We start from the raw sequence: 14,890 nt of genomic DNA, 5'->3' as shown, positions 1-14,890 counted from the left end.
GCCACAGGGGATCTCTCTTTTTACCCTAGGTGTTAGTCAAAACTCTTTGAAGGACAAAGGACAACCATCTTTCAATAGTGCCAAACAACATAACAGTGTCAAATATTTATGGGGTTGAAACAGTTTTTATAGGACAAAAACAGTTATCTATATTCAACCAATACAGTTTTTGAGTTGGAATGATATGGATTATGGATGTGGACTGTGCACCAATATGACTATGCAAAGGTACTCGGAAAGCTGCTTCCTTGAACAAATAACTTTATGAATATATATAATATGCATAATGCATAATATTTACATAATATGCATAAATGCATTATACATATAATGTATGACATTGTCGACCAATTTTAGAAATTAACTGAGAAAATAAAGAATAATAGAATAAATAGTAAAATATCAGTACTGTTTGCTTCGTGTCAGTCAATTGCTAACCATGTAAATAAAAGTTTTTAAATGGGAACAACATAAACAAAAATATCTGCACGTCTCTGATAGGCCAATAGCAGCTAATGATAACGTCCATATGATCGGTCAGTTCATCAGTTGGGCTGTTATGTCAAACAATAAGGCAGCAAGAACAAGTAAAAGGGTAAATTGTACTTTAATGGCTCACTAACAAATTCAGTATTTCATTTCCACAGCACTAATTCCAGCATAACAGTCATGTCATACTCACCACTCTCCTGAGAACTCTTTCACTTACAGAAATACTGTGTTATTCAATTAATGACTTCAGTTGGTTCTCATGGATTAAAGTTCTCCGTTGCTACGACGGATTTCCTTCATTTGGAGTTCACAGAGACCACTTATGAGATCATTATAGCCGTGTTTCCTTTAACCCATTGAAGCCTGGAAAGCGGATATGTTGTTTTGTAGTATTTGTATAAGCTCTGAAATACTTTTTGAATTTCATTTCTATCTGCTACAGAGGCTGAAAAATCTATTATTTAGTAGAAGCGTTGACACTTCTGTTGAATTTCAAGAAAAACTTCAGGTTTTAGGTGCTGATTTTAAAATCGCCCAGAGGTTTTACAGGCGTTTCAGGCGTCAATGGGTTAAGGTAAAGAGTGGCCGCTGGGAAAGTCTCAGGCCACGCCCTCTCAAATGCAGTGGCGGGCGGTGCATTTCACACTTAGGCCTTCAGTGATGTCCAACTTAGTCATTAAATACCTTTCATTTTCCAGCATTTATAACACCAGGACTGGAGAGTAGTTAGAAACACACTTAAGCACTACTAGGCATTGCACCACCTCAGTTGTTTACAAAATGGGCTATTATCCAGCGCATTTTAAAAATCAACAATACCGCATCAGCAATTAAAACATATCTGGTATGCTACTGTCATAACTTAAAAATAAAAGGGTCTTTAAAATTATCTTTCCAAAAAGTTTTATTAAATGAGTCCACAAAGAATATGCAAGCTTTAACAAGATTGTACAATACATTGCAAAATCGCAGTTTAATATCAGAAAGACACTAACAAGACGGCCATACTTTGGCGACAGCGACACAATAAACAAGTCTCTTTGTAAAAAAACTTTTTCATGTCAAAACGTGACGTATCACGACTTTCTGTGACCTGTTGCTTTGAGTACAACCACACAGCTGCGACAATGCGCCAGATTATTTACATACCGTTAACAGTCCCGGGTGTGACTCTGTTGATCTGCATAGCACTGCCGTGGCTCAAACTAGTAAGTATCCATATCCAATCACAGGACGCGTAAATGTCACGTTCAACGTGAGGCCAGCTAGAGAGCCTTACTGACACAACTCGTGATCTGATTGGCTATCGCAACTATCTATCAACTGTATTTGCCCGTTCACTTACAGTGCACAGACGCCCGCATTGTTGATTCTGAAGGCCCGGGCAGATTTCATACAGCCTGGCAACATAAGATAGCTGAATTCTGATTGGATAAAAACTCTAACCTAAAAACAACAGCACTGGAAGGAGCATAATATGACATGAAGAGAACATGAATACTTTTAGATATTTAGGGAAAGAAAATAAAAAATTAAATTAACCTTTATCATAATTATGATCATGATTTCTGGTTATGTTAGGCCAGCAGAGAAGGCCTTGCTGGCCCTGATGGCCCACCACTGCTCAAATGTCCGCTCACTCTGCGTGTCTCCATTACAAAAAGGCTCCCAGAGGGATTTACTAAACTCCGGAGGGGACGTATGGTTTTCGATTTTAGCTTAGTCGCTTATCGACAGTTTCGACCGTGATCACATGGCTAATTATGCACAGCTTCTCTGTTGATCATAAACATAGTGATCTTGAGTTAACAACATCTCTAACTGTGCTACAGAGCTAACTGTTAGCCTATTAGCAATTTAATTGTGGTGTTGTTTGTTTGATGCTTGTTCTGTTTGTTGTTCATTTTTTTAATAAGACAAAGCACTATAGAGATTTGCACCGATTGTTATTTAATCCTGGGGCTGTTTATTAATGTATTTTTTTATTTCTATTTTCTTACATATAAAAGGTTTACTTGAAATAATAAGGGAAAAAACATGTAATGAAAAGTTATGCTTGATTATTTTAGAGAGTAAAGACAAGCTTTGCAAAAAAATAAAATAATTGAAAAGACAAAAAAAAAATGCAAGATGCAATAGAAGAGCTGTTTAAAATCCTCCGCCTGTAAACAGCATTGGTTGAGCATTTAAATGTGATGGCAGCATTTGGTGCTGAATTCTTATGCATTAGTATTTCTACAGCAGATGTCAAGTAACTTAACCTGGAACATGTTTCAAACACTGCACGTGACTTGGCTGTAGCGCAAATAAAATTTCAGTCAGAAGATTTTTTTTTAACTTTAATCCATGGGTTCTACAAACAACTACTTTTTGAAGCACTGCTAAGCTTTCTATTTACTGAAGTCAACACTTCTTTGACTAAAGTTTCACATTAACAGCCCACCATGAAAAGGAAGGGCTATAAACAGTAAAGAAGAAGCAACTGGAAATAGTGTGAATAGAACATTTGTATTAAATTAAAAAAAATAAAGCAGCAGGGTGGTGAGTATGACGTGACCCTGTTGTTATGATGTATATAATACTGTTTTTAGAAAACATGGGAAATTAGAAATGGTAAATGGACCTGCATTTATATCAAGTCAAGTCAAATTTATGTGCTTAAAGTAAAAATCATACATGACAGAAATATACAATATACATACGCTAAACATTGCATTAACATTATAGATTAAACATATTAAAAAAAACATACAATAATGTGACATACATAAAAACATATAAGACAGCATAAATGAGGGTAGAATTGGGTAAAAGTTAGTGGTATTATCATTGTTAAAAGAAACAACAATAGTACTGCTTTTAAAAGAGCCTTTTACCCTTTACCTAACTAAAAGCTTGAGAAAAAAAAATGTTTTTAGTCTGCTTTTAATCCATAAGAAGCCATGGTGACACCCGTGTAACAAACACTTTACATCTTCTAGAATCTCCCATATTCAGCTTTATGTTTCATCTTAACTCATTAAATCCCTAAGCGACACATACTCAACACCCTGGTGTGGCGGTCATGTGACTGTGACAAGAAGTGACTTCTCCAACATGTGGCTGTGACTGGAAACAGAAATGTGAAAAAGTAGCTCATTTCAAAAAGCTTATTTTTTTTCAAGGCTAAGAGTTTAAACCCATTTAACAATTCTAACCCGTTAATAAGGTGTCCTGTATTCCATTTAAGTTGTGGCCAGATTTCCTGAACAAATGAAAGTCACAATTTTGATATATGTTATGGAGATGCAAACAAAATGGTTATTTGTTTTATTCATTATTGATTTATTCTTATTTTGTAATAATACAATAACATAACATAATTTGTAATAATATAATAACAAATCTGAAAAATTATTTATTGTTAAACCACTATTAATGTCCCAATTTTGATATATGTTGTAGGGATGCAGAGAAAAAGGCAAATTTCTGTTTTTGTAAGCAGAAAATGTGGCTTGTTTTGTTTTTTTTAATTAAGAAATATCATAAACGTAAATACCATAAATGCCCAATGTAATGTATATGTCACATCACAGATCTTTGACATTTAGGTGTAGATTTTTTTTTTTAAACATCATAAATGTGTTCTATGTAGTATATCCCCCATAATTTTCCTTTAAGGATTACTGGGTCGGGGTTCTTATGGGTTAAAGGGAGACACTGTTGTAACAGACCTGAGTTCATGTGGTAAAGAATTCCAGAGAGTAGGACCATAATTACTTATATAGCATTTTCTAGTTGCTTTGCGACCACTCAAAGCGCTTTACATTACAGACTGCACTCATTCACCCATTCGCACACACATTTATACTGGTGGCAGAGGCTACCCTAAAAGGTGCCACCTGCCACCATTGGGAATTCATTCACACACCGATGAACGCAGCATCGGGAGCAATTTAGAAATAAAGGCCTGTTGATATGCTGAGCCTGTTGCAGGGTCACGGGGCCAGAGCTGTATTTAACTATTTGATGTTTGCCATAGATAGAAATCTCCAAATGAAGCCAAACAACAACAACTACTCCCAGTCACTGAGATAATTAAATAGAAACCAAAGACATTTTGGACAGTGCAGGACAGGAGTGGAGTTTAGATACTGTTTGGATACATTTTCAGTCAGCAATGTTGTGTGCATTTTTCTTTGTATTTAGACATGTTCTTCCAGTGTTGAATTTATTTAGATTGTCTTAATCATACAGAACCTTTGATATCCATATTTTTCTTTGTTTTACCTACAAGAATAATTATGTTCTTGAGGAATGTGTCATTTAAAGTGTGACTTATGTAAAATACAAGCCATCTAGAACCAACATATAGTGTAAATGTAACACTATTTTTTTTTATTGTGTCACAATTTTGTAAAAACCTGCTTAATGTGCATAGTTTGGAATGTAAATCATTAAAACTTTACAAAAACTCAACAGCGCATTGTGTTTTTCTTGAAAATCCTGCATTACAAAATTGTGACACAATATTCTGAAAAAATATATAGCTCCATGTGTACATTGTTCTAAATCATAGTAATAATATATTTAGATTACCTTGAAAGTCTATATGCCCCCATGGAGAATTAGATTTCTCACATTGTTTGAAGTACATACACTGTAAAGAATGTCTGTAGATTTTACAGTGAAAAACCGCTAAACCATGACAGTAAAAAAATGTAAAATGATAAATGGGTTAATTCAGTTTCAGTAACAATGAAACACCCTAAATGTATACATCAGCCAAAACTGTATTTTTTTTTTTACATTTTTTTTTTTTTTTTAAATACATTACTCCACTGTTAATTACACTGGCACCATGTTTGTAGTAAAAAAATATACTGTAATATATATATACAAGCCATCATTTTTGCATTAACTCTTGTAAAAAATACTTTTTCTCACTGTTAAATGTACTAAACACCATATCTCTACAGAAATATACTGTAATATTTAATGGTGAAATCTTTAATTCAGGCAGCATTTATAAAGTATTTTATTGTCAATTATATGGCAGAACAGCGTGTAAAAACTTTTTTTTTTTAGCAGTAAAATATCGACTAAAATGGCATCTTAAACAGGAAATCAACAGTGCTAATATCATTTTCCCGTATTATTAGAAAAATTTGCACCGTATTACTTACGGTAAAGTTCTGGCAACCACAGCTGCCAGTTTTTTTACCATAAAAACAACAGTTTTTTTTGTTTTTTTTACAGTGTACATGCTTTTCAAAAAAATAAATTTTGGACTCACGACAGGGAATTGTGCATATAAGCCTTCAGACTTAGACATAGAAAGCTGAGTTGAGCCGTCTTGTCTTAATTAGCAAGATGGAAGTCAAGAAAGAGGCTGTCTGAAGGCAAAATAAAGTGATAATAACATATTCTACTGTCCACTGAAACTGAAACTGAAACTTGGTTCGTCAGCCATTCCAAACTGTGGGCATGCCGACAGCCATATATTGTAGATTATACACTGGCAATGGAAAGATACCTCATAAACCCCACTTCCAAAAAATCCAAACTACTCTCTGGAGTCACCAAAATCCAAATCCAGACTTCTTGATGACATCCAGACTAGAAAACAAAGCAGCGTGGAGCCCTACTGTAAATTTACCTCTAAAGTTCTGGCTGTAAACTCCATGAGGCCAGTTTCAGTTTGATGATGATATACCAAGTAAAACTGGAAACAAGCTCAAATATATTTAGTATAAAATCATAGAACTGGATGCAACCCTCTTATATGTTATATTTGCAAAAAAAAATTACAAAAATTACAAAAAAATACACAAAATGACCAAAAAGATACAAAATGACCCAAAAAAAACACAGAAGACACAAAACGACAACAACAAAAAACCACAGAAGAAGACACAAAATTACTAAAAAAGACACAAAAAAGACACAAAATGACAAAAAAAAAAAACCCACAAAATGACTTACTAAACACACAAGACCCACATAAAATCCCACTAGAATAAAAACCAGAGTTGGATGACAGGATCACACAATCACAAGATCACATTTATGTTGTTTTTTCTTTGTTTCTTTTTGGTTCTAAATGTTGATCCAGTAAGTCAGAATAAAAAATCATTATATTATTATTATTATCAGGTCATATAGGTGAGGTTGTGCTGAAAAAAAAATACCAACATGGCATTTAAACATTTTTTTAAGTGCTGTATACAGGCAGGATGAAAAGGACTCAAAAATGGACAAAATAGCCCAAGACTCCATGGACTTAATGCACTTTCTGCCCTCTCTCCCCTCCCTTCTTCCTCCCCAGTCTGCAGCACCTCAGTCGACGGCTGTCGTATCCAAAGAGTCGAGCAGTATAGCAACAGTTCAGCTGAGGGCTCCAGACAACAACACAGCAGCCAATCCCAGAACACAGAGATCCAGCAACAACAGCCTTCACACTTCTGAATACTCTCTGTTTGAACTGGAGACATTCTTCAACCACTGGGCCCCTGATAATAGCTCTGTATTGGCAAATAGTGGCCCTTCATGCCATTTAACTACTGATGACTCAGCAGATTGTGACCAGAATCGAGTTATTATTGTAGATGCTGAACCTCAACCTCAACCTGGACTTCAGTCATCACAAGGCTCAGTTTCCTCAGCAGTGAGAATGAGTGGAGGGCAAAGTTTCTCCTCTGTTCACATCCAGCCAGCTATGTCACAAGGTAAGAGATGGTCTCCTTTACTCTGTACACGCTTAATGTGTTGCTGTTTTTGTTGTTTCTTGTTTTTTTTTGTTGAGCAAAAATGACATGTCAGGCACTGATGACTGTTACAATAACCAAAGCATGAATAATGATCAAATAACTTTGGATTGTGAAAGTTTAGAAACTGAGACATTTCTTTTTTCTTTCTTTTTTAATTTACTTTTTATTGAGGAATTTTTAACATTTTATACATAACAAAGAAAAGGAACAGTTGGGGTGGGGGGTACCTATACCACACAGCATCATCTTTTCCACCTAGCATCATCATTTGCAGCAGTCGTCGTTAGTTAAACGTTAGTTAAACGACAGCTTTACATAAAGTCAGAGCTTGACACATTCTGTCCATTTTGACTAAGTTTTGTAAAATAAGTCCATTTGCAATTTTAGTTGAAAAGTCACTTTTTCCATTTTGTAGATTTCTTGTATAATGTTGATCCAGTCCTCATTTCTTAGTTGCTCAGGCTTGAGCCATCTTCTGGTAATGGCCTTCTTGCTTGTTGCTTAAAGAATATAAAGCAGTTTCTTGTCTCCATTACTAAAGCCGTCTAGTATTATGTTACCGAGATACACAGTTTCAAATAAAAGGGGGAAACAATTGAGAAGACATTCTGCACATGATGTAGCCTGGCTAGCGCCAGACTAATCACAAATGAGATTAGTCTGGAAACCAGCCGTTCATTTCTCTGTAGAGGAGGCTGGTTTAAGATCCTCCAGAGGCGTTTATTGTGCGCTTAGAATGTCTATCAAAAGCGTCTGTACGTAGCTCTTAGCCAATCGTATCAGTTATACCAGATGACGTATGTAGAGCAACAGAAATGGATGTTTGTTGTGTGTGTGTCTGTGAGAGAGTGTTGCTTGCTGCTTTGCTTCTCCAGTTCTCGCTTTCTGCAAGATTAATTATTTTCATGCCTTATTCCCCCTCATGTCATTCAGCCACACACATCCATTGATGTTATGGTCAATAGACGAGCTGCTGCGGGTCTCTCGGCGGCTCCGCTGTCCCCCGACTCGTAGCCAGATCACCGGCGTTACAGCAGTGAGCGGTAGCGGGGCTAGTTGGTAGATTAGGCTTTGGCCGAATCCTGTCGGAAGCAAGGCTAAAACATCCTTCTTGATGGTGAAACAGGAGTGTAAAGTCAAATGTTGTTCTTCTTTTAAAATCAACTTTCGCTCTAAACTATTAAAACACCATCTACAGCTAAAGAGAGTTTTGCGTCTGCTGCAGCCATGTTGGATCCGTAAAAAAACTACAAAATTACAAGCTTCCATCTGTCGAGTAGTATGCGTCATCGTCTTGCCGTCCCTCCCCGTTCTGTGATTGGATCCCTAAAACAGGGCTAAGAAACAGCTGTAGTTGCCAGACTGTGTGGAGGTTCGAAATGAAATTCGAGCGCGCAAGGCAGTATGGGGTATACCCAGGCTACACATGGTGATGAATCAAAATCAACCCAATACCCTGGAATAATTTGACAATTCCAGAAAACATGGAAATGATGAGCTCCTTCTTTACCTCCAGCAGGCATCTCCAGTTCCACCGTGTCTTTTTTGAGCTGGTGTAATGAAAAAACGCATTGTGTTTTTCCAACAAAATTCATGCCAGATATTTGACCCAGTTGAGACCCACTGGATTTTACAGATGTGCTCCCAGTCTTCCTCAGTTATCGTAAAGCTCCCTTCTCTTTCCCATTTTTCTTTCACATAATATGTGCTTTGCCCCACCCTGCAGCATGTTGTGGTACAACTTAGAGATCATTTTGGAGGGAAACACTGATTTTGTAAGTGACATAAATGTTTGAAACGGCCCTTGGTCAGTTGAAGGTATTTTAATGTTCTGGTTGAAATAGTGTAGGGGTATCTGGTTCAGATACACATTGCCTCCAGCAGGGGTACCAAAATATTTAGAGGTAAAGCTAATTTAGGTCAATTTTGCTATCAGAAATTGACTAAATTAATATTTAATACTTTAAATGAATTAAGGTTGTTTTGGGGCACCCCTATTCACTTAGGAATAGGAAAAGATAGCAAATCATAGTTAATCAGTCTCATAAAGTTAACAAATTATCAATTTGGAACATTGATTATTAATTATGAATATAATTATAATCGAATTACCTTATTAATATTTAGTAACGGTTGAAGGAATTTTGAGTTCTTCTCATAGCAGAGGTTTAGCAAATCACTCATTCATGTGCAACATTAAAGGGAGAAGCATATTAATCCAAAAACATATTTATTCTAAATAAAGCAAGACAAACAGAATACACAATAACTAATCTAAAAGACTATTTACAGTGGAAATGTAGGTGAGAAAGAATGTAACAAAATGGCTGCCGAAAGGCGGTCATTTAAATAAATCAAAATGGCGGAAGCCCTTTTGTTCTTGAAGAACAATAGACCATGCGGTCTTGAAGGTCTATGTGTTGTGGGAAGCCAAATTAAAGGTATATTTCATGTGGATTAGTGTGTGAGCAAATCAAATGAGTCATAGTTAAATTACATGTACAACTTGAGATATGTAGAGCAACATTAATCATATAACTTCAAGTGATCTAGCTACACAAAATATCCCAACAAATATACTTAAACACACAACAGATCACACCATTGATTAAAGCTTTTCACACTTGTTCTTGCTTACTAACTGCCCAGTACTATACCACAGAGTCCAGAGTTGAAAGGGAAAGCAGAAATCCTTTTGAGGAAGAATCTGGTTCCTGGTTTGGTTTTAGTGGTTGTAGCGTTGGTTGCTGTTGGCTCCAGAAGCTTGGTGAGGGTCTCTGTGATTATGTCCAGTATAGATCACAGGCAGGAAACTTAGAAGCGTCGTGGTGGGCCCACTTGGTTTGGGCCTCACCGGCCTTCCTTTAGAGCTGGAGACAGAGGGGGATGGCCTGGTCTTCCTTCTGGAAGATCAGACCAGGACAGCAGGCATGCTGTTCCTCAGGGAGTCGAGAAGAGAAGAGAAGAAGGGATGGCTGCAGGACACTTTTGTGTCTCAACCTGGAAGTTCTATTTCCTGTTGGTATCAGCCAATGAGACGCCTTTAGGTATCTGCAGATACCTGTGGGGGTAGGGGTCGTTTGTCTTTGTTTGGGGAACAAAGAGGGTCCTCCATCTTGAAGCATGGAGAGAATTTGTTGACACAAATCTCACTGCATTCAGTCTTTAATCCAAATGAACCTTGCGGAGTAGCTGTGAGCCCTACAATAGTGTCTGACTTGCGAAACTGAGACATTTCGAATGATTGATGCGATGAAAGCTTCCTCAGACCACAGATCGGAGAATTTGAGAATGCCTATCACCTGAAAATGCATCAAATTATCTTGAACTTGCTCTTTTGTTCAGAGCTAAGATCACTCTAGTTGCTACTGCATTAAACAAACAACATAACCGGAATATGTCACTGATATGGTGTTTGTGACTGTTGGTTGATTTGGATGTGATTGCAATGAATGCACATGGCAACAATTCTCATTTAAATTCTGCAAAACAGTTCAAGCCCCTGCCCTTAACACACACTAATCAAATGCCCTGCAGAGCAGCATCAACATGTAGAAAAGACCTTAAACCTCTCTTTGCATACTTACTCACCCGATCCACCGTGTATTAGACATGTCAATGAGAAATACGGCAAAGAAAAAGTGCAGATCACATAAAGCAATGTCCTTCACCCTTCGGAGTCTTGGGCTATTTTGTCAGTTTTTGAATACTTTTCATTCTGCCACTTAAATAGTGTTTACTGTGCTAGTGCATGTTTGTATGAATATTTTCAGCACCTCACCTATTTGATCTGATGAATATTTTTTCTCTTTGACTTACTGGATCAACATTTTGAACCCAGGATACAGAAGAAAAAAAACAAAACTGGAGTTTAAAAAATAGTTTGTTTTTTTAACTTACGAAACATAATCATGCTCAGTAAGAATTTTAAATGTTGCAGATGTGAATATATATATGAAATGAGGATCTAGTTCTATATTTCATACTACATATATTTGACCTCATCACCTGCTTTACTTGGCCTATCATCATCAAACAAAAACTGGCAGAGTTTGAAGCCAGAACTTTAGAGGGAACTTGACGTCAGGGCTTGAAGTTTCTTCGTTTTTACGCCATGACATAATGAAGAAGTAATGTGCTTTTGTGGACTCCAAAGGGTTAATGGACGCAGGGATCGGTAGTAAAGTAATGGCAATAATCAGGCAAAGGTATCCAAATCAGCAGGCAGAAATCAGGTCAAAAATAGGTCAAAACGCACACAGGAAAATGCTGGAAGGTCTGGCACAGTACAGACAGTACATCAGAAACCTGGAGGCCCTTTTCTATCCATGTATTTGGACTTGTTGGTGGAAGTGGGAGGAAAAGAATGGCTGTAGAGGTTGTACGGTGCATGTGGGCACAGGACAAGGGTAAGGACAGGACTTAATTACTGAAAGAGGAGGGGAGCCACTGAGACACAGGTTTGGCACATTAGGGCAGATGTTGGTTATCAAAAAGAGACCTAAAATTATACAAAATATGATTAGATAGAACACCTAGGGGAAACACAAAATTACATTGACTTTTGTTTCTGTGACGGAAGCAACTTGAATTTCAGCAAAGTACAGTACTTGTAAAGAAAAATCTACCGAAGTACAAGTACAATATTCTCGTTTGCAAACCAGCAGAACCTATGAATATTTCAAAGTAGACCTTAAGGTTTTGTTACAGACCAGAATAAGTCCAATAACTGCAGTGAGAAATAAATTATTGCACATACAGCACATTCTATAGCTCTGGAAGTTAGAGTTAGAACAGTGATTTGTGATTTGGTCCTCCATCTTGACTTTTGCAAAGCAAATAGTAGATTTTACACAATGCTGCACTGAATATGCTACAAGATGTTCTACCTGGTATGTGCACTGAATGTATTTTAGTGTGTTGACATCATAGACTGTGTATAAATGTGGTAATATGTGCTGATTTGTTTTTTCTTCTTCTTCTATCAGCCCTGTCAACTTCCCACCCTTCATGGAGCAGAAAACCAATCATGATAAAAAGTGTGGAGTCTCAGTTGCTGCAGCAGCATCGTGACAGCAACAGGATCTCTGAGCAACAGCACAGCATGCCCTCTGCACAGAGCACACTGTCCTCCAGCGCTTCTGTCATCAACACTCACAGTGGAGATAAAACCACTATCTCTGCTATCAGCTCAACCAGGACTACAAGTTCCACAGTGGCTCCATCTGTCAGGGGATCCACAGCAGCATTGGCCAGTATTGAGGTGGCCATCGCAGCACAGCATCAAGCTAACCTTTTTGCTTGCCAAAATAAAATCCAGGCTTCCAGCATTGTGGCCAGCGATCGCCGCAGGAAGAGCTACATATGTCAAACCTGCGGCAAGGCTTTCTCCGGCTTGTCAAATCTGGAAGCCCATGAAAGAGTCCACACTGGGGAGAAACCTTTCGGCTGTGATACTTGCGGGAAATGCTTCTCAGAGGCTGGAAACCTGAAGAAGCACCAGAGAGTTCACACTGGGGAGAAACCCTTTAGGTGTGACCAGTGCGGAAAGAGGTTCGCTTGGATCTGCAACCTAAGGACGCACCAGCAATCTGCCACAGGCTGTGGAACACAGGCAAGGGGGGGGCTGGGCTGATCAAGGAGTAGACTGTGGGCGACAGGACTGTTAATGCTACTATAATTCATTCACACACACACACACACACACACACAGGTGCATTGCCATTTCTTCATTCTTTTAGGGTTTCGTGTAAACGTGGTCCTACTTTTGAGAGACCCCAACACTAATAATTCCACAGGTGTGAAAGTTATTCCACAGTTGTAAAAAGTAGTTACACTATATGGCCACAATAGGGCTGTTTCCACTACCAGGTAATAGCCGGACAATACCCGGAATGAGGCAGGTCTCACTTACTGGAACGCCCCTAATATGAATACCAGCAGTCCAGAGCCGGCTTTTGTCTGGACTTTTTCTCCCCTTACCTGGAAAATCCTGGTTACTGATTGGATAGATCGCTAAGCAGGATGTGACGTAGTACTCTACACCACAGCAACACACGCCATTTGTAAAAGCCGGCAAAGCAGTGTTCCCAACTTAGTGACTTTGTTGCTAAATTTAGCGACTTTTCAGACCCCCTTAGTGGCTATTTTTCAAGAAAGCGCCTGGAGACAAATCCAGCGACTCCTTCTTACTTTTCTTAATGAGCCGTTAACAAGCCGGAGGCCGGCTTGTTAAGAAGAGCCGCCCTTAGCTACAGTAAGCTCTGTAGCAGTACAGTGTGTATGTGCTGCTGCTACAGGAGGTGTTCACTTAGCGATCTCTGTTTATTTACAACAAGCACCGGACACTCTGTGCACAGTTAGCACGCAGAGTGAGCGGACTTTTGAGAGGATGTGGCCTGAGACTTTCCCGGTGGCCACTTTCCCTCCTAGTCGAAACACGGCTATTGAATCTGACAGTGAACCTTTTTTCCTCCTTAATATGTCCCACCACACCATGAGCCTTTGTTGGTTCCCGGTTTTGAAAACCACTGTTTGATTTTGGACTGTGAACATGTATTTTTTGTTAAGATGGGCAATAAACGATCATGCACAATGAAATGATTTCAGTCACAACCTCTGTTAGTTGAGTTCTACCAGGTTACAGTGTTGAGGTGGTCCTCTACCAGTGATGACCACATGCAATAAAAATAAACAAAATGACTTCATCTCTGAGGTATCATTTTTGTCTCTGTTGAGCATCACTTGGCCACAAACACATTTCTAGAACACAGACCCTCAGTACATGTAGACTTTGGTTAAAATAATATTAACTATGAGTTGACCATGTTACAACTATAAGGTTGTAATTTTATTCAGTAGCAGTGTTCTACATTCTTAGTTTTTGACTCTTCAATGAAACTTGTCTAACTAATAGTTAATGACTGTGATTGGCCATAGATGTGCTTGTGGAGCCTATTTTTTGTAATGTATGTCACTGGCAGTCAAAAATATGTGATACTACTGTCCTGCAGTTTGTATACTGGATTTACAATTTATTATTACATTATTTTTGTATTAATTAAAATTGAAAAAGGTCTTACTAAAATTTCCTCCCAGTAACAGTCCAAACGTCTTAATGTCTAAATTGCATATCTCAGCCTAAAGTTAAATCTACCAAATAAAAACAACAATTTACAGTACTTTTCAACATCATTTAAACAATATTAATTGTAAAATTAGGAGGGAACTTTTAACACAGAGATACATTGTATTGCAATTGTATGAAAAGAAAAAGCTATCTTTACCATAAAAAAATGTACTCCTAGAACAATGAACAATCAATTTGATTAGCTCAATTTCTGATAGTTGCAACTGTTGAAAAAACACAATTCTCTGTGAAGAAACTGGTCACAGGTCTGCATAGAACCAACACTGTCTGGGACCTCAGCATGGAATACCATTTGTTAATGCATGGCAGAGATGATGAGACTGAAGTTGAATAAAGAAGTTGAAAGTGGCTATCAAAGTAGGATTGTAACTGTAAAGTAGAATGTAACTAACCAGATTAATCCAGGTTTTTTGTATATTTGAATTGCTACATGGCAAACAAGGTACCAGTAGGTCCGGGGTTAGGGAGTGGAATAACAGCTGAAAGGTGCCACAAGTTG

The 14,890-nt window shown here is 37.8% G+C and overlaps 1 protein-coding gene across 1 annotated transcript in view; it reads left to right on the top strand.

Annotated features, from left to right (window-relative positions):
* The window catches only part of si:ch211-89o9.6 (transcription factor Sp8), a 33,919-nt gene extending 19,976 nt beyond the window's left edge, over window positions 1–13,943 (top strand). Inside the window, exons 8-9 of the mRNA XM_059335100.1 lie at window positions 6,800–7,199; window positions 12,230–13,943. Of these exons, the coding sequence (XP_059191083.1) occupies window positions 6,800–7,199; window positions 12,230–12,876 (1,047 nt within the window). The 3' untranslated portion in view covers window positions 12,877–13,943. The remainder of the gene's footprint in view (window positions 1–6,799; window positions 7,200–12,229) is intronic.
* The last annotated feature ends 947 nt before the right edge of the window (window positions 13,944–14,890 follow it).

This window comes from Centropristis striata, chromosome 1, assembly GCF_030273125.1.
Source record: "Centropristis striata isolate RG_2023a ecotype Rhode Island chromosome 1, C.striata_1.0, whole genome shotgun sequence".
NCBI classification, from domain to species: domain Eukaryota; kingdom Metazoa; phylum Chordata; class Actinopteri; order Perciformes; family Serranidae; genus Centropristis; species Centropristis striata.
Note: the sequence above shows the minus strand (reverse complement) of the source record. Positions and strands in the feature narration are given on the sequence as shown.